Source organism: Schistocerca serialis, chromosome 3, assembly GCF_023864345.2.
Source record: "Schistocerca serialis cubense isolate TAMUIC-IGC-003099 chromosome 3, iqSchSeri2.2, whole genome shotgun sequence".
Lineage (NCBI taxonomy): Eukaryota > Metazoa > Arthropoda > Insecta > Orthoptera > Acrididae > Schistocerca > Schistocerca serialis.
This window is the reverse complement of record NC_064640.1, coordinates 310,347,778-310,369,431: the sequence shown is the minus strand read 5'-3', so window position 1 is coordinate 310,369,431 and position 21,654 is coordinate 310,347,778. Positions and strand designations below refer to the sequence as shown.

General features: G+C 37.4%; 1 protein-coding gene across 2 annotated transcripts in view; it reads right to left on the bottom strand.

Moving 5' to 3' along the window:
• Window positions 1-4,803: 4,803 nt before the first annotated feature.
• LOC126470111 (cell cycle checkpoint protein RAD17) overlaps window positions 4,804-21,654 on the bottom strand; it is a 135,425-nt gene continuing 118,574 nt past the window's right edge. For both annotated transcript variants that reach the window (XM_050097715.1, XM_050097716.1), the window contains exons 11-13: window positions 19,162-19,274; window positions 7,927-7,972; window positions 4,804-5,644 (exon numbers count right to left, since the gene is read on the bottom strand). In XM_050097715.1, the coding sequence (XP_049953672.1) occupies window positions 5,440-5,644; window positions 7,927-7,972; window positions 19,162-19,274 (364 nt within the window). In that variant the 3' untranslated portion in view covers window positions 4,804-5,439. The remainder of the gene's footprint in view (window positions 5,645-7,926; window positions 7,973-19,161; window positions 19,275-21,654) is intronic.

Sequence of the window (21,654 nt, the reverse complement as noted above, 5' to 3'; positions counted from 1 at the left end):
ACACACAGACAGACTTGGTTTTCAGGCAGATCTGTGAGACTAGATCTGATGTGCAAGGCCTGTCCATTAGTGGGAAACGATGGGCTTCAGATTGGCAAGCCCGATCCATTAGATACCCACAGAAATGGCCAGCTGTTTTGGCCTGTCATGGAAGTCTACTCATGTGACCAGCTATTCACATGTCACAGACACCGTGTTGATGAAACGAGATTGGTTGAGAGGGGAAAAGGGAAAAAAGAGGTGGGAAGTGACAACAGGTCATAGAAGAAGTAGGAATAGGACTTCTCAGAAAGTGTTGTTGTGAATGTGGAAAACAGATTTGATCCGTTGTTACAGTTGGAAATTGATGAGACACAGGCAGATGTAGGAATAGACAGGACACAATAAACTTTCACAGTGTTTGAGAAGTAAGAAGTCAGAAAAAGTTGTGAAGAAGAAAAAATTTTTGTTGTTAGGTAGAGGTGTTGGCCAACTGTTACGGCATGAACTAGGGTCAGATTAGCACACCACAAGCTTTTTTCTTTTCTTTTTTTTTTTTTTTTTTTTTAAACCTAGAGCAAGTCTGGGTCAGATGATAGAGGATGTAGGTTCACTTTACAAAGATTTCACAAAGGAAGACACCGTGGTAATGGTGGGTGGGGCGGGCAACAACACAGAGAGGAACCCTAATTATTCAGTTTAGAGTGACCTGGTAAAGGTAGCTTCAGCAATGAGACATACTGGTGTGGACTTTTGTCTGTCATGAGGCATCATGATTGGCCTCATTTAAACTCTCCTTTTAGGTGAGTTAATTTAGATGCTGAAAGGCTGCTTGGATCAGGTATGGGATCCCATATCAGTGTGGTTCCTGTTGACTATCAGTAGGTGGGACTATACTAGGCATGGCCTTCACCTCAACACGAAGGGAAGGGAAAACTGTCTGGGCTAATAGCAAATAACTTAATGGGGGCACAATCACATGTGGTAAAGTACCAGTTGTTACACGTGACAGAACAGCAGTTTTTTGGGGGTAGGGAGGGCAGAAAGAAAAGATGTTTAAAGACAGGCTGAAAATGACATTCACATTGATAAAACAGACAGTCATAAAGCAAATTTTAATGTACACAATTCATGCAGACAGCCTCTGGTAAATATATGTTAAATGTCACCGAATTCAAGTTAGCTTCTTACTTCTGTACAGAAAATATGGAGAACGGAGGAGTTGCCACATTTGTCAGAAACTGTGTTGTTTTCAATAACACTGATATTAATAAATTTTGCTCACAGCTGGACTTAGAAGCTTGTGCAACAGAAGTAGTATTTCATAATAAGTCCTTTATAACAGTAAGTACATAAAGATCACCTTCGGGAAATTTTAACCTGGAAGCTCTATTGTCCCATCTCACAGTAAAAAACAAGGAAATAGTGTTGCTGGTGATTTTAACGAGGATTTACTGAAAAGCTCTGTCAGTGAAAAATTTTTGCAAGCAGTAACATTGTCATTCAATTTAGTTCCTACTGTGAACTTTGCAACCAGGACATGTAAATGCTCTGAGATTACTATTGATAATATCTTTGTAGAGGGAAAAAAGTCATATCACAAAACCAATAGTAAATGGGCTATATGTTCATGACATACAGCATCTTGTGTTAAATGTTGGAACTTGTCAGGATAAAACAATCTATTAAATCTGAGTATAGGACGGTAATAAATCATTTAAAAATTGAGAAATCAGAAAATTGTTCAAAGACATTAACTGCAAAGATGTTTACAATACTGCGGAGCGAAATGGAAAATACAAAGCATTCATTAATAAAGTTAGTTCTACTTTTGAAAACTGTTTTCCCCTAAACATAAAAAAACAAATCACACAGAAGTCAAAAAATAACACCATGGACTACACAAGGAATAAGGATATCATGTGGGATGAGAAGGGGACTGTATCTACTATCTAGGAACAGCTCTGATGTTAGCTTTGTAATACATTACAAAGAATACTGCAAAGTATTGAAGCAAGTAACCCAGAAATTGAAGTAACTTTATTATGAAAAAAAGATAATCACAGCAGGCAACAAAAAAATAAATAAATAAATAAAAACTGTATGGGTTATAGTGAAGTCTGAGACAGGTGGAGCCAAAAGAGAAGAGGGACAGAGTGCTCTAAAAATAAATGAGACATTGGTAACAAGTGCATGTAGTGTTGCAAACCTCTTAAACAAGTACTTTATTTCTATTACTGACAGCTTGGGATTATCACATTCAGTGAACGGTGCAATGGAGTATCTGAGACCAGTCCTTCAAAAGAACTTCAGTAAAATGGAAACTACACTCATGTGTGCCAAACAAGTAGTATCCATCATAAAATCCTTAAAATCTAAGTATTCTTGTGGCTATGATAACACATCAACAAAGTTAATCAAAGAGTGCTCATGCCAGTTGTTTATCTTAAGTTATTTGTGCACTCAGTCTCTTATCAGCGGAACATTTCCAGACTGGCTAAAATATGCTGAAGTTAAGCCTTTCTACAAGAAAGGGGATAAAGAGATACCATGAAACTACTGACCAATTTCACCTTTGCCGGCTTTTTCAAAAATATTTGGAAATGTTGTGTTCAAGTGTCTCCTTAAGCATCTGACTGCAAATAATACCTTGTCCACGTCACAGTTTGGATTTCTTAATGGTTCTGATATAGAGAAAGCCATTTACACTTACAGTGAGAATGTACTTAATTCATTAGATAATAAATTAAAGGCTAAGTTTGTTTTGTTTGCAGATGATACAAACACTGAAATAAGTAGCAAGTCAAGTACAGATTTAGAAATAGCTGACAATTAAATTTTCACCGACATTAATAAATGGTTTAAAGCTAATTCACTGCCATTAAAGTTTGAAAAGACCCACAACGTGCAGTTCAGAACCGGTAAGAAATATCTTTCCAGCATTTGTATAGCATATGAAGACATGCAGATCGAAGAGGTAGACAGTTTACAGCATTAAATTTCTGGGATTACAACTCTATAGTGAATTCAGTTGGGAACAGCATACCACAGAATTGCTGAAGTGCCTAAAAAAGTCTGCCTTTGCAGTGAGAATGATGTCAGGTGTAGGAGGTATAAAAAAACTTGCATACTTTGCTTACTTTCATTCTATTATTTCATATGGGATCATATTCTGCAGTAACTAAACAAACCGAGCAAAAGTTTTTGCATGAAAAAGCATGTAACAAAAATTGTTTGTGGTGTAAATTCAAGACCATCATGTAGAAACCAGTTCAATGAACTTTGTATTCCAACCACTGCTTATCAGAACATTTATTCCTTAATGAAATTTGTTGCAAGTAATATACTGTATCTCTGTTGCCAACCAATAGTTCAATACATAGTACTGATACCAGGAATAGGAACAATCTACATGAAGACCTAAAATCACTTGCCTTGGTCCAAAAAGAGATTCAATATTCAGGAATACATGTTTTCAATAAACTGCCAGCAACCATTAAAAACTTGGTTTCAGATAAAGAACAGTTTAAACAGAGTTTGAAAGATTTTTGGATAGGCAACTCTTCCTACTCTATAGATGAATATCTTAACAGGGACTGTTAGACCAGCTTAAGTAAAAATGTCTGTTAGATTTCAGTGTTGACAACACTTAGTCACAGCAGTCAAGGTTGAATATTTTGTGTATGATAAGGGTATTAAAAGTGCATAACAATGTTTCATTAATTGTACTAATTCTGTAAGTATTAGCAGTTCCAGTTTACTGTAATGTATTCACCTATTTTGACAATCTCCTGACAAATGATAAGGTAGTAAGTACTATATTCAAATGTTTTATGTTGTTTATGTTATACTTTGCGACATGTTCCACACACATGAGAATCATATCATTTTTTGGGTCTATGGAACAAAAACTTAATCTAATCTAACCTAAGCTGTCATGATCAATCCATGCAACAGATAACTTGCACGAATACTCTGAGACTCAACACTAATGAGGATAGGCAGCAACTCATCGTAAAGATTAAAAAACAAGATTTTTCCAGTTTTTTTCCCCCTTCAAATTTCCCTGATTTCCTTGACATGTTTGAAATTCCCTCATTTCCAGAACTTGTGGCAACCCTGATAATAGTGTTCCATAGTATGTCAGAAATCAGGGTTCAGTTTTATTTTTTTTTTATTTTTTATTTCTTAACCACTGTGCCATACTCTTGAGCCATGACAAACAACTGAAGACTTAATTCAACGACCATGAATTTCCATTAAGTACTGTTTAATCGTCTTATTTGTGACTTTTTGTAAGGTGAATCAATCATTGCATAACACAAATCCATTGGGATAAAAATAGGTCAGGTGTGGAAGGTCTTGCTGGAATGCACATAATTCAAGGAGTAAAAGTAGCAAATCACTGAAAAGTAGAGGTTTTGAGTCACAGAAAGGCACATAAACAAGAACATGACACACACACACACACACAAATCTTTTTGGAAGTTTGTATGTTTAAGCAGTTTAGAGTAACCATTGCAAATAATTGCCAGTTTTGGCGACATTTCAACATAATTCTACACGATATATTTTTCTGTTAGTTTTGTGTCTTCTTAGTAAAGATTACCATTGATATCTATGATGAAAATATTGGTAATACTGTACATAAACAAATTCAGATATATGCTGTAAGGTGTAATATATAATTAGTTTTACAAGATACACACTTCATAACTGCAGTCTCTGTTTAAAACAAAAAACTACAAATTTTTTTCTGTATGTTATATCGGCATATTTTTAAGAACTCTGCGTAATGAAAGGCCAGTTTTTAAATAAATAAAGTATTGTTTAATGAACAGAATATAAACTGGATGTCAAAAATCCTACTTTACATATCATATACACATATCACGACAGACTGACAGCAAGATCATATCACATACACCAAGATAGACTGACAATGTTAATATCATGATTTTTAAATGGAAACATAAGTTATACTGATCAACTTGAATAAAAATAAAGAGGAATACTAGATAGACACCTGTGCAATGCTCAGCCTGCCTCTTTTAATTGTGGGCAGACAGAAGTAAAAATTATTTTTATGTAACGATAGCATCAAAATGATGAAAAATAATAACATACGAATAGAAAGTACATGCTGATTCAGGTTTTTTAATAGCAAATACTAGTTCTAATCTGATACTGAACTGTAGCTTATTCTTGATTCAGATGTCATATATAGAGTTGTTTCAATGCTGAGAATTTAATAGCATTTGTTTTAACGATCCGTCTCCACAACATGATGCAGTTTATCAGTTAACCATGGAATATATTAGTGGTTCCTGTACGTGTGACTATGCTATCTTTATCGAGCATTTTACATTATTACACTTCTTTCATACTTAGTAATACAGTTCTGCACTAAAAGGAGCGAGCCACTGAAATGAAAGGAAGGAGCCACTGAAATGCTGCAACTCAGTCTGAATGAACTTCTTCAATTATGACTTCATCTTCCTCTGCCTCTGGTTCTTCCGACTGTTTCCTTTCTGCTTCTGTATTGGTTACCAGAGAAAAATTTCTTGCATTCTGTATTTTGTGACCTGCACTGTCCATCCTCTGAACACTCTTGTAAGTATGTTGCAATTCATACTCATTCTTCCATTGCTCCATTTGTAGAACACTAAAAATGAATGAAAAATATGTTATACACAATTGATATAATTTTACAGCATACAAATAACTCTATATACTGCTACAGTTAGGCCACTAATAGAATGTTACCGACAAAATCTATCACAGAAGCTCTTCTGCAAACCTTGCAGAACTAGCACTCCTGAAATAAAGGATATTGCGGAGACATGGCTTAGCGACAGTCTGGGGGATGTTTCCAGAATGAGATTTTCACTCTGCAGCGGAGTGTGCACTGATATGAAACTTCCTGGCAGATTAAAACTGTGTGCCGGACCGAGACTCGAACTTGGGACCTTTGCCTTTTGCAGGCAAGTGCTCGCAAAGGTCCAGAGTTTGAGTCTCAGTCCGGCACACAGTTTTAACTGCCCAGGAAATTTCATATCAGTGCACACTCCGCTGCAGAGTGAAAATCTCATTCAGGTATTATAATCTTTGAAGCCACAATGTGGCATCCCAGCAAACCAACATGACTTTTCATCTACTGACATGGAAGTGACTAGCTTTGTCTCCTAGTGCTCAGTGCAGTTGGTCTCCTAAGTTTAGCAAAGTGATTCACGTGGTGAGTCCCGACATATTAGGCGTCAAGCGAGGCACGTACACTGTGGCCGTAGCCTAAGAGACATTGCTACAAGAATGCATATAGTAAAGCTCACAAAGAAAATACATTAATGTCATTTAAAGGCAATGGTAATTAGAACTCGTGATGAAGCAAGCTGGGATATTTTTATTTCTCCTCTTTTTCTGCCATCTGCCCACTTAAATTCGTTTTTTCAATTTTAACTACTTACCATTAACATACGTGAGTATAATCTGCATTTGCATAAAAGAGAAAGGTTGGCTCTCACTTTTGAAGAATATAACACCAGATCTAATTTTGTGCTTAGTTTTATGTATGTAATTGATTTTCTAATTTATTTTGACTATTCCTAGTTAGTATCTTTCACTGCAGGGTGAAATCAGTAATTGTTTCATAACTTAAATTCTACTGTTATGTATAAACAAATATAAATTCTGTACTAATTATAAACATTTGGGGGCACAACTTATTGTATTCTTAAAGGATCTATTTGGCTCTATTCAAAAATGTTAGCAAAGCCAGCCCTTAATTAATTCCAAAGAAATTAAAAGTTTCATCAAAAGTATTGTTTGCATAACTATATATGTTAATTTCATGATTTAAACAAATAATTCGGGTTAATCCTTGCAGTAGGAGAAACTGTTAAAAAGAACCAATTTTCGGTGTATTCTGTTAATTTAATGAGTTGAGTTTTAATTGTAATTTCAGTAAATTTAACTTCAAACAATGTGTAAGTCCAGTACCTATTATTGTGAGGATATATAAGGGCACGGATTTTGGTCAAGAGACAGTCAGTCCAGTACCTTTCTATTTTTCAAGAACTGTGAACTTTCTGGTTAGGTTTTTACTGCTCGTAGATGTTCAGTAGTAAACTATGGTAGCAGTAGGTGGATGTTTGCCTGCAACCTATTAATGAGGCTTATCGAAAGTTAAACAATAGTGCACTGGCCATATAAATGTTTATATGGGGGGTTGTGAAAAATGAAAATAAGCAACTGAGAAATGCAAATGTGCACCTGTTGGCTACATCATTTACAGTAGACATTACTGCACTTCCATGCCATATTGTTTCAGCCAGTACATTGACACCAAGGACGATCAACGAAGAAATAAAGAAGGTGAACATCATCACAAACTATAGCAGAAAACACACAAATGATACATCAGCTGCAGGTCTACAAATCATCTTTTAAAAAAAGAAAATGAACCATGGAAAATCCAGGTTGGAATAATGACAATATTATGAAAAGGATAGATTGCTACTCGCCATATGATGGAGATGACTTCCAGACAGGCACAGCAAAAAGACTGCTAAACAAGTAAGCTTTCAGCCAAAGCCTCGTCTTAAATTAGACAACATACACACAGGCATTCATGCAAACACAACTCACACACATGACCACTTTGACCTTGGCATCCAGAGACAGTGGTGATATGTTTGTGAGTTGCATTTGTGTGAATGTATGTGTGTACATTGTCTAATTCAGAAGAAGACATTTTGGCTGAAAGCTTACCTGTTTAGCAGTCTTTTTGTTGTGCCTGTCTGCAACTCAACAGCTCCACTATATGGTGAATAGCAATCTATCCTTTTCACAATACTGACTTTTAAAAGAGACTTTCTTTAAAAATACAGCAGCACACAACAAACACTAACTGGACAAACAATTTTTCACACATTTGATAAGATTACTTACAAATGATGGTGATCATGTGTGTAGAATCCATGGCTACATTTTGGCACTGAAAAAAAAAAAATAATAATAAAATAAAATAAAAACAAAGACATCATGAATGAACATATACTGCTGCAATTCAAATTGCTTTACACTGAACATCCAGAAGTCATTTACTAATATCATAGTGTGCACAATTCACAGAAAGGTGCCAAGCATATAAAAAGTTATGTGATCTATGGCTTCCCCAGTGTATTCCATACCCAAATCGCTGGATGGTGTCCCGTCAGATCAATGATGGTCTCAGTGCTGCAGAAAGATTAGGATTTTATGCCTACACTGATAAACTTGCCTAAGGCTCACGTTATCAACACTGTTGAGCTTTACCACATGAAATGACCAAGGAATTTGCTTTCACACTCTCAGAGGACATATCAATATTCATCTTACGAGCCGATAAGTTATCACAAAATGATACCTTATGAAACTGGTTCTGAAAGGTGCTCAAAAACAGGTTGCCATCCCATTGTGTTGAAGGGACTGTTTATGTACCTTTCCACACACCTGAGGGGCACACATTCCTAAGCAGTGTGCTAGTTAAAAAAACTAATCATGATGGGGTGTGCTGGAAGAGCCGCTGGTTGGTTTAACATATTAACCCAAAAGCTAACGACTACAGTAAATTTGAAATTATCTAATACCTCTTAATTGAGGACATCTGGACTGGGAGGACCACGAGTGGCTCACAACCTTTGCTCGGCACCATACAGTGGCATGGGAAGACCGCTTCAATGGTGTGCTTGGCGGAAAAGAGGTGCCAAAATGGTCACGGATAGCATAGTAATAAATCAGCCTGGTAGTCTCGGTGTGCACTGCACTTCACAGCACTATTTGCACTGCACTGCACACAGTATTCCAATTGGGGGACCAGGCAGCCAGAATTGGGCTTTGTACTCCTGTAGTCAGTAGCATCACCTCGAGAAGATGCAGCTCTGGAAGGCAGTGTGGAAAAAACGTGGTAGCACTCCTCTTATTGAATGGACCACGACAGGACGATGACTATGATGAGCGTGGCATAATAATTCTGCAGTTCACGCACACCCCAGCAAAATGCGGCAGACGGCAATGCGGGCCACATGACATTGCGCGGGCAAGCTGCTAAGAGCACGACCGGGGATGTTGCCTTGTCGGAGTGAAACAAGAGACTGGTGGAGCAACAGTTCAGTGTGCCTAGCATCCAGAAAGTGTGGCCATCTAAGTTCTCCCTCTGGTGGAAGTGACCACCGAGTGTGCTGGAGGGCTGGTTTCCAGTCTATGAGCCCGTCATCTGCTGCTACCATGGAGGCAAGGAAAGGAGTTGCCACAGTATCATCAACAACATAGTCTTAATTTTTCTGTTTCCATAAATGTGAAATTTTTCTAGTTAAAAATCTGGCCCATAAAATAAAACCACAGTTTATACCCTTTAAGGAGATCACACTAACTGTTAATCAAAAACTTCTCTATCTAATGTGTTCATGTATTATCTACTTTTACTATCTTTTATGTTAATATCTAAACTGTAACAGGTTTATATTTTAACGTGTAGTAATGTCTGTTGCATACAGACGGATGTCATGCACCGGGCCACAGGTAGTCCATAGCTACCAATCCACGAATACAAAATGTTTTGTCCCAATCAGTATTATTTCCAAGGCAGCCAGAGATGAGCCTTCAATGATTACACATGTAGGATGATGTAGAAAAACAGCCATGGTGGCAGCCATATACAGTTGGCAGCACTGGTGCACAGGGACCTTGAGCTGTAAACAATCTCACCATTCAGAATCATCAATTTGTGGAATGGTCAAGAATACACTTTTGCCATAAAATGTTTAACAAAAACAATGATACCATGAAAAGTGCGTAGAGGGACTCCCGACATTTTTCCAACTTGTGTGTCACAGTCGAGTTCTCTTGAAAATGCAAAAAAAGCTTTGATTAAAAATTGTGAAGAGAAAAAAGAAACTGATAGGATGACCAAGAAGTGCTTGCACTGCACACAACATCAAAGTTGTATGTGTTTCAGTCTTACAGAGCCCACAATATTCAGTTTGTAAGCAAGTAGCTACGAGTGGAATGCCCCAAGATAGCATTTGCCAAATTCTCCATTTTGATTTAAAATTGCATCCGTACAAACTGGAGATCATGAAACAACTGGCCAAAAATGATTCACTGTTGTGATTAGCATTCTGTCAGAAATTATGACAAACATAAATAAAGACAACGTATTTTTGGACAAGCTGTGGAGCTCCTCCTACATCTACATCTACATCTAAATCTACATCTACATACATACACCACAAGCCACCATAATAAGTATGGTGGGTGGCAGGCACCTTGTAGTGTTACTGGTCACTTCCTTTCCTTTTCCACTAGCAAAAAGAGTGAGAGAAAAACGGTTATCTATATGCCTCTGTATGAGCCCTAATTTTTCTGATCTTTGTTGTCCTTATGTAAAAGTATGTTGGTGGCAGTAGACTAATTCTGCAGTCAGTTTCAAATGCCGGGTCTCTAAATTTTCTCAATACTTTTCCATGAAAAGAACATCATCTTCCTCAAGGGATTCCCACTTGAGTTCATGAAGCATCTTTCTGATACTCACATGTTGATTGAACGTACCAAGGCAGTCTGCCTTTGAATTGTTTCGATGTCGTCTTTTAATCCAGCCTCGTGGGGATCCCAAACAATCGAGCAGTGCTCTAGAATGAGGCAAAGTAGTGTCCTATACACGATCTTGTTTACATATTGACCACACTCTCCTAAAATTCTCCCAATAAACTGAAGTCGACCATTCACCTTTCCCACTACCCTCCTTACACGCTCAGTACAATGTTATACCTGGATATTTAATTGACATGACTGTGTCATGCAGTACACTGCTAACGTTGTATTCAAACATTACATCACTGTTTTTCCTACAACCTATTCCATAAGCTAAAACCTTTGTTCACAGTCTGCAATGGGGCAGTGCATCAAATGCTTTCTGGAAATCTAGGAATATGGAATCTGCCTGTTGCCCTTTGTCCACAGTTCATAGGTCATCATGTAAGGAGATGGTAAGCTGAGTTTTACATGAGCAATGCATTCTAAAACTGTGCTGGTTATTGGACAGAAGCTTTTCCCTCTCAAGGAAATTTACTATATTTTATCTTATAATATGCTCAAGAATTCTGCAGCAAACTGACGGTAAAGCTATTGGTCTGTAATTGTGAAGGTCTGTTCTTTTACCCTTCTTACATACAGGGGTCACCTGTGCTTTTTTCCAGTCACTTGCAATAAATGCAAGATAAGTAAGGAAGCTTCTTGATTCTTACGCAAAATGTACATTGGCAGCAGTACAATAATTCTGGATGTCGGATGAGGGCCATTTTCATTTCACAGGTTACGTGAATAAGCAGAACTACAGTTAGTGGGCAGACAGCAACCCTAATGAAGTTCATGAATGCTCTTTACAAGTCAGTAAGGTAACAGTATGGAGAGTAGTTTTATCACACAAAGTCATCAGACCTTACTTTTTCGAAAATAATGAGTGGATCACAGTGACGGTCACTTTGGTTTGGTAAGATCAGATGTTGCAACTTTTTGATGAACCTACAGTGAAAAATATTCCACAACTTCACATAACTTGATTTCAACGAGACGGTGTGACATCGCACACTGCAAGGTATTGAATTTCAGCTGTGTGGGAATGGTCCGGTAACCATGTAATTTCAAGATTTGTTGGCATTATCTGGCCCACAAGATTATTAAAATTGTCTAGTTGTGATTTTTTCTTGTGGGCTACCTTAAGAATAGGGTCTATGTGACTCAGCCAAGAACACTGGATGGATTGAAACAAAGAATTCAAGATGAAACTCATGGTATCCCAGCTGCAATATTTCAGCACTCAATGAGGAACTCAAGAGCTGATTGGAAGAATGTATACACACAGGAAGATGCCATCTACAAAACATAATTCTCAAACACTGAAAATTTTCATTACTGTCTCTTAAAAGACAAGTTTTAGTGGTTCAATTACTACCAATTTTTAGATGATTTTTTTCTATTTTTATTGCTTGTCTCAAAATCCCCATTTTTCTCTGTCACCCAACATAGTAACTGTTAATCAGTTTGCTCATCTGGTCAGTTAGCACCCAGATTTAAGTCTGTACAGTTCTGTGTAAGTCAGCATATTTGATTGCAATCTCTTGCTAGGTAATTATCGATTACTGAGTGATGTAAGTTTCCTGATCTACAAAATGAAACATGAAAACTAAAGAACAGCTAGTCTGATGCTCATGCTGTTGCAGATGATGATGGTGATTCTGACAACGACAACAGACTATATAAATCTGGAAATCCACTCCCATGATGATGTATGGCGTTCATTTAACAAATACTTCAAATTATTTTTCAATTTGTGAATGACTGTTCACAGGTCTGTCAGCTTACAAGGTGACAACTGAATTTTGCAACCAAAGATTAATACTAGAACCACAGCACTTCTTAATTCTTTTGTTTGTTGCTCTATTGCATTATTGCCTTCAGTGCTGAAAGTCTATGACTTTTTATGAAATAAGGTAATTACCGGTTATACTTAATTTTAAATTTGTGGTAAACATTAAAAAGGGAATATGAAGATTCACCTAGAACCGCGGATGGGTCAGTTCTGACCCCTCTGCTGCAGCCTCTATAACAATCGCAGTTTTCATGTAGCTTCATGCTTAATGGTACATTGAGTTTGGTTAACAATCACAATACTCCATTCTATCTCATTGCCCGATGACAAAATTCTGAGACACATTGTAATGGGTTCAGATGATTGGACTATGAACACTGAAGAACTGAAAGCTTTTATAGCTGTATTGTACATCCATGGTGCTACAGAAGTGAAGAGCTTTGAACTAGACACATTGTGGTCAATGAAGTTGGGAATTAATTTTGTGAAGTCAACAATGGCTTTTGACAGATCCAGAGAGATTATGCGTTATTTCATATTTGACATTTGATCCATAATATCAGAACAACAGAAGAACATACGTTTGCTGTGGTATCAGAAATATGCTAAGACTTCATTGTGAACACACAATGTAGCTACTTACCGAATCCATATATAACAATCGACAAACGTCGGTTTCCTTCAAAGTTCCACTGCAGATTCACACAGTTCATGGCCTCAAAACCAGACAAATATGGGCAAAAGCATTGGACAGCAGTAGATAAAGACTCCAAATATATTGTGAATGCTTTCCCTTATCTAGGAAAGGATGACACTAGGTCGAGTGATTAGCATCTTGGCGATAATGTTCTGAAAATGTTGATGCAACCTTAACTCAATAAAGGAAGAAATGTCCCATGTGACAATTTTTTCACCTACTTGGCTCTCTCTCGGCAAATGCTACAAGTCTAGTAAGCATCATAAATCGATCTTGCAGGAAAATTCCAGTCTGTATCAAGAAGGCAAAAGAAGTATTATACAGCACAGTATTGTTGAAGAAGAATGCTACCACACTGACCGTTTACCAGGGAAAGAGCAACAAAAATGTCCTGATTCTCAGCACTATGCATCCTTACATTAAAATTGAAGATGGTTTGAAAAAGAAGCCAGATACAGTTATGTTTTCTAACAGCTCTAAATATGGAGGGGACATGGTCGACCAAACAACTCACAAATACTCCATCAAAGCACCCTCGAGACATAGGCCTGTTCACACATTTTAAAACTTGCTGAATTTGGCTGGGATAAATGCCTGGGTATTGTACAATGCTTTAAATGAGAAAAAGTTGAAGCACAGTGATTTCATACTGCAGCAGGTGGAGGAGCTTGCTGAGAAGTATGCAGCAACCTCTGTCACAGCCAAAGACGTTCTTGAGAGGCAAGAAAAGCGAACAAATTGCATTGTCAAGTCTAACTGAAGGAAACAAATCATTTGTAAAGTGTCCTGCATGTAAGAAAACTGTCTGCAACAAATGTACATAAAAATAATAATATTTGTGCTCATTATGTGATGGTAGCCAGTAAAGGCAACCAACAAATGTAGACTTTTTAAAATTATAAATGATAAATTGTGGAAAGCTATTTTATTTTTGTCGATCCATTATAAAATTTCCAGCACTTCAAAGAATAGGTACAGTAGTAGTAACAACAAATTGCTGACACAGGATAATCAAAGGGAAAGATACACAGTTGTTAATGGTCCAGCTGCAATCCTAGGTACATGCAAGTATCAGCATTTCTAGTGTGAAATGAGCCTTGCACAGTTATTAATGATATGGAGTTATTAATTATATGGATACAGAAATGCATACAATGAGACAGTATTTACACATTAAAGTATTGAATTTTTAGGTTATGCAGAAATAATATTTTACAGATCATGACAGGATTTCATTTTTGATATTGCTGTCACGTTCTGACAAGCACTGATGGAAAATTCAGTTAATATTTTATTAAAACTTCCTTGAATTGACAAACCAAATATTCTTTTTCTGAGCTTATTATCCTTCCACACTAAAATACTGAAACAGAATAGACATTATTCTCCTTCCAGTACCAGGCTTCCTTGCAACGTCAAAGGCTTAGTTAAACACATTTTCCATGCCAAGATCTTAGAAAACTATGCAACAGATCCATGTTAACAATGTTATGACAGTGATGTAATTATATCTGTTTCTAGGTCAAATATGAATATATTTGTTATGTGTGCATGTAAGTACATAAGTTTCCACAGTGTGTCAATCAAATTATGTGATTTTTACACTACTTATGACGTGTCACATGACGTGGACTAGCAAAATAGATATCTGTAGTAACTTGTACTTGTTTTTAATAATGAAGTAAGTATCATGATAGGATTTGTCTTGGATGCTCAATATCTTAGTATTGAGCGTTCTTAGTACAATAGGTTGAGACGAGTACGGCTAAAAATTAAGGGAAATTGTTTCCAGAATGGATTTTTCACTCTGCACCACAGTGTGTTCATATTTCAAACTCCTTGGCAAATTAAAACTGTGTGCCAGATAGAGAGTTAAACCTGTGGCCTTTGTCTTTCGCAGGTAAGTGCTCCACCTATCGAGCTATCCAAGCAAGACTCAACCTGCTATCACAGCTTTACTTCCACCAGTACATTATTTCCTACTTTCCAAACTTCACAGAAGTTGCCCTGCATACCATGCAAGACTGCACTACTGGAAGGATGGATCTTGTGGAGACACGACTTCACCAGAGCCTAGGCGATTGATTCCAGAATGAATTTTCAATCTGCACCAGAGTGTGCATCAATTTGAAAGTTTCGGGCATTCTCCTGATCTGCTCCAAGATTTAGGTTTTCTAATGGCAATTCTTTGTGTGTGTGTGTGTGTGTGCATGTCATTCCTGTCTTCAAGAAGGGTTGCGCGACACATGGACAATTTATAGACTGTTACTGTGAAGAAATTTCCAAAAATTCTCCAAAATAATCTTAAAACTCTTTAAAAATTTGAAAATGAATGAAAATTCTTTAAGGACACATTAGCTGTATACAGAGTCCTTTATTAGGCAACACACTTGGTTCCACACTATTATAGGAGCATCTTCAGATAATAATTGCTTTTCACTTCATAACGCTACAGAGAATTTACAATGTGCCAATGTTCAAGTTGTAAACCAATTAACTGCATGATCATGAAATGGCTGAACGTGAAACTTATACACTGTCTGATGAACGTCAAGAGAGTCAAAACTCATGCTCCAACAAGTACCAAAGCAGTGTTATAACAGACTCATTGCCTAATAAGCTGACTCCTCATTAAATTTAGTCCTATTAAAACAGGAGTGCAGTAAGCACATACAAAGTCTCTGCCAGGTAGATAAAGCCATAGTTAATATAGATCAATAATAAAACTGTGCTAAGACTGTGGTAACTGAGCTATGAAAGTTTAATGTGGTCATCAGGTGACAGGTTCTTGTACCAGGCTATTGAAAGTCCATCTTGTACTGTATCCATTACAATGGGCAGCTGTGACAGTCACAAGGTAGAATAGATCATTGAGAAGTACTAACACGAACTCATGAATTGGTTTACAACTTGAACGTTGGGATGTCATACACTCTCTCTAGCCTTATGAAGTGAAAAGTGATTATCAACTAAAGACGCACCTACAAACTGTGAAACCGGTTGTGCTGCACAATAAAGAAACCTGTATACACCTAAAGTGGCCTTGAAGAATTTTCATTCATTTTCAAAAAAATTTTAAAGAATTTTTCAAAATTTCTTTACAGTTAAAAACATAAAATCTAATCTAATGTTGCCTAACTACAAAATAGTCTGGCATAATTACAGGCTTATATTGTTGACATCATGTGTTATGCTCAGGCACTGTGGCATTTTGGAGAACAAAAATCACCTCTATAAAAATCAGCATGGAGTCAGCAAATGGAGATCCTGCAAAACTCAGACTGCTCTATTCATCCATCAAAACCATGGCACAGTAGACATCAGCACTCAGGTTGATGCCCTGTTCCTTGACTTCAGGAAGGCATTTAATACAGTTATGAAAGAAGAAGAAGAAGAAGAAGAAGAAGAAGAAGAAGAAGAAGAAGGAAAGATTCGAGCTTACCAAGTCTGCTCCAGATTTGCGACTGGATTCAAGACTTACTTGTAGACAGAACTCAACATGTTGCTCTTAAAGGAACAAAATCAACAGATGTAAGGGTAACTTTGCAAGTACCCCAACAAAGTTTGATGGTACCATTGCTGTTCACAACATATGTAAATCATAGAGTACAATGCGTCAGAAGCTCTTTAAGGCTGATGATAATGATGATGTCGTGTGACTAGGGCCATCTGACGGTGTAGATCGTTCGCCAGGTGCAAATCTTTCGATTTGACGCCACTTCAGCGACTTGCGCGTCGATGGGGATGAAACGATGATGATTAGAACAACACAACACCCAGTCCCTGAGCGGAGAAAATCTCCGACGCAGCCGTGAATCAAGCCTGGGCCCTTAGGATTGACATTCTGTTGCACTGACCACTCTTTAAGGCTGTTCACAGATAATGCAGTTGTCTGTGAGAAGGTAGCAATGCCAAAAAACAGTAATGATTTGCAGGACCTACAGAGGTTTGATAAATGGTGCAGGGACTGGCAGTTGATCCTGAATGTAAATAAATGTACGATATTGCACATATACAGGAAAAGAAATCCACTTCTACACAACTACATTATTGATGAGAAATTGCTGGAAACAGTAATTACCGTAAAATATCTAGGACCTTAAGTGGAATGAATACATAAAACAAATAATAAAAGCAAATGCCACACAGATTTGTAGGAAGAATCTTAAGGAAATTTAATTCATTGACTACAGAAGTGGATTACAAGGCACTTGTTTGTCTAATTCTTGGGCATTGTTCATCAATCTGGGACCTTTGCCAGGTAATACTGCTAGAAGAGATAAGAAGATGTGGTGTCACCGCCAGACACCACACTTGCTAGGTGGTAGCCTTTAAATCGGCCGCGGTCCGTTAGTATACGTCGGACCCGCGTGTCGTCACTATCAGTGATTGCAGACCGAGTGCCGCCACATGGTAGGTCTAGTCTACAGAGATTCCCAAGCACTCGCCCCAGTGGTACAGCCGACTTTGCTAGCGATGGGTCACTGTCTACATACGCTCTCATTTGCAGAGACGACAGTTTAGCATAGCCTTCAGCTACGTCATTTGCTACGACCTAGCAAGGCGCCATATTCAGTTACTACGAATGTATTCTGGACAGATAATATTGTGAATCATGTACCGTCAAGAGCGACATTCATCATTAATGGATTAAGGTTAAGTATCAAACTAATTACGCCCGCTTTCTGAATTCTAATTCCTTGTCATGTTCCAGACCTCACGTCAGTATAGTCCTTCCCTCCTCACGCCAGCCTGCACGAGCTAAAACGCATGTATTTCGGCCTCCACTAGTAACACGGTGTTGGCTCTTCTGCCAACACAACAGAAGATGCAGCAGATAGCAACACGTTTCATCACGGGATCATTTAGTCAGTGCAAGAATATTACAGAGAGTCCAACAAACTTCAGCAGCAGACACTACAAGAGAGGACACTACAAGGAGAGCTTTATTACTGAAACTTCGAGAGGGCACTTTCTGGGAAGAGTCGGACAACATACTACTTTCCCCACATATACCTCACGAAATGATCATCTGAAAACTGCATCACATACAAAGAATCAGTACATCTAAAAAATAAGGTGCCTTGGCTGTTGGTGAAACATTTGCCACCTTCCAGGTGTTTCAATCATTATGATAAAACACACAGAATACCACAGAAATCTTTCAATTGAAATTTGCATTTGTAAAATGTGACATATCACTCAAATATGACAGGAGTTCATACAGTATGGAATGAGGAAACTGACTGAGTGCTCATTGCCTAGCTGCGCAGCTGCCTACTGTGCATCCCTGGCCCAAAGGCCATCAATGCTGTCATGGACTATAGTAGGTTTAATGTGGACAGAGTTATGGATGGAGTCATCAGAGAGGTGGAGGTCAACACCCAGGAAGGTGGTGCATTGGGTTGGGGAGGACAAGGTGAAGTGGATGGGAGAACAGGTGTTGAGGTTGTGAAGGAAACCAGACAACAGGTTAGGAGTTTTGGGAGAACAGGAAGGTCTTGTCTAGATAGTCCATAAACAGGTTGGCAATGAGGGTGCCATGTGAGTGTCCATTGCGGTGCTGCAGGCTCATTTCTAAACCTTCCTGTCAAAGGAGTAGTTATGGGGTGTATAAGGAATGAGGTGGTAGGTTTCGAATCTACAGGACGTCAGGAGAGGTAGTGTTTGATAGCGGCAAGGCCATGGGCACTAGGGATGTTAGTGTAGAGCGCATCAACAGTGACATGTAGGGATCCAGGAGGTAAAAGGGTGAGGATGATGGAAAGCCGGTGAAGGAAGTGGTTAGTATTTTTTATGTGGGATGCTAGGTTTCACGCAATTGGTTAGATGTGTTGGTCAATAGTAGCGAAATTACTTCAGTGGGAACACAAGAGCCAGCTACAATGGCATGTCCATGATTGTCGGGTTTGTGGATTTTGGAGAGCATGGAGAAGGTGGGTGTGCGGGTAAAAATCATCATTATGTTACTATCTAATAACATTTTTTACACACACACACACACACACACACACACACACACACACACACACACACACACACACACACACACACACATTATCTTTAACTGTAAACTTACCTTTCATAGAACAATACTGAAAAAATTTCATCATGTACGGGATAATTTCAGTACACAGTATCACCTCAGACAGATTTGCAAACAAGAGTTGAGTTTTCCTTATATTCCAAAGCCTGAAAAAAGTACAAATGATCACAAAAAATATTAAGAGAAACTTTATTTCTATGCGAAAATCAATGGATTTTTTTACTACATATGGTAATTACTTTCCGAGAAATAATGTAAGAAAACAAGTTTATAGTTCAACATTCAATTAATCACAAGGCCACTCTAGACCCCCAGTTTCCGAGAAAATCCATGTTAAAGTTTTAAGTGAACATCTTATATCAATAATGTTAATTATGTTCCCAACAAGTGAGTGCAGTTCATGGGCTAAGGCTCATGACTACCACATTGTCAGTAAGGATTCAAACCCTTTACTTATTTATTTATTTATTTCAATTTCATCATCATACAGAGTATCATTTAATGGTACGTCATTAAAATTTATTAAAAATTGGTCATTTTCACTGTAGTAATTTCATTAATAAATCAATAATTACAGCACACTTTCTTCAAATGTGTGTTCCATTTGTGATTCCTAGTAAAACTCCATATATTTAGAAAGCTCCAAAGATATCTCAATGATGGACAATGTATTAGCAACCATGGAAGGATTCCAGATACAGACGAAAGTACTAACCCCTAATTTTTATCTTTCTTACGCAATTAATACTGATAATATCAGTTGCTAGTAGCAATTCACGTACAATAGATACCTTGTGGAACATGAAGTGAACACTGATTTGAACAAAATTAATGATCCCTTCACAGTATAATATAACTGCATCAGGAAATATATTTCCTTACATTTTCTTATGTAGGCAAGAACCACCAGGAAAATTTATTCAGATTGTTCAAAAATGAGTTGACTAGTTGACTCAAAAATTAACTAAAACAGTTATTGTGACCTGTAACAAATCAGGGAAGTTCATGAAAGAGCTTTCCATGAAGAGTTTTTAACATCCGTCATTCTTCCGTACATGTGACATGAGAAATTTCCTTACATCATTGACATGTGGAGAGTGCAGAGTGATCAGACAGTTTGTGATCAAATTTTTATAGATGAATTGTATGTATGCACCTGTACCATAAATATTATCCCACCCAAATGTACTCCACTTTGTCAACACTGTGATGTTTATTTTTACAGACAGATTAAAATTTTCACAAAAAAAATGGAAAAAAGAAAGAAATTCAAAATGCTCCTGACTTACTAAAGCATCATAGAATACAAATATGTTCTTAAATTCTGCATCAATTTAGTGCACCTGCTTTCATAGGAATGGTCAGATAGGCATGGTTCGCATCACAGCTGATCGGAGAGGTACTATTTTTGAGTTTAAACAAACTGTGTCTTCTAGTATTGCTTCTGAAAAATCCATGGGCCTGCAAGTTGCTTCTGTGACAAATACCATCCAGAATTCTGTTCTAGCACAGCAAGCGATGAAAGCGATAGTGAGTAAGACAACTCTGTACTCTATTCTATAACAAACAGAACACACATTCAAAGAATGTCTGCTGTAATGACTGATTTATTAACGAAACTATTATGGTGAAAATGACTACTTTTTAATAACTTTGGATGAAAAATACCATTTAATGACAATCTGCATGATGAAATAAAATTAATAAAAAAAATTGAATGAATATATAAATAAATAAATAAAGTACACAGGCAGGATTTGAAGCCACGTCACCAGCATGGTGGTCATAAACTTTAACTGCTGCACTATGATCACTTGCTTGAAACATTACTGAAGTTACAGGTACAGGAGGTACATTTAAAACTTCAGCATCAATTTCCTGAGTAACCAGAGCTGTCACACGAAAAGCTGTTAGCCAGGTACCCAGAACAGGTCCCTCTAGGACATACCTAAGACTCATCAAAGTTCGTGATTAAAAACTCTGATGGTCTCCTTGTCAGACTATATAAAGTATGTCACAGTCATCATATTGCCCGGTTGCAAACAGAATCATTGCAACAGATAAACACAATGAGAGAAAAAATTTGTTTGCAAAACTAATGCAGTTTCCTCTTTCAGCACATTGATGGTAGGCAATGGAAACCTCGTAACTCCATTTGTCTGCGAAGTTTCATATTCCAGTAACCAGCAATTCTATATTCAAAGAGAGATTTGAAAGTGCATGGATTTCTCTAATTTGTCAATAACTAGGTTTCTACTATACAGTTACAAATGTAGCAACTTTCTGTATCACTTTATATTTTTTTTAGTAAACTGTTTTTACTTTGCCTGCAAAATTTAACAAAATAGAGCTATGAGGTTTTCGTCACCTACCATCTATATGCACTTTCATTCATTTACAGTGACAGTCAAAACTGTGACATACATTTGCAGTGATACAAATCTAGAAAGAAAACCAGGCTAATATATTATAGGCAACATGTTTATAAATAATACGAGGGCTATCCACAAAGTACATTACATTTTG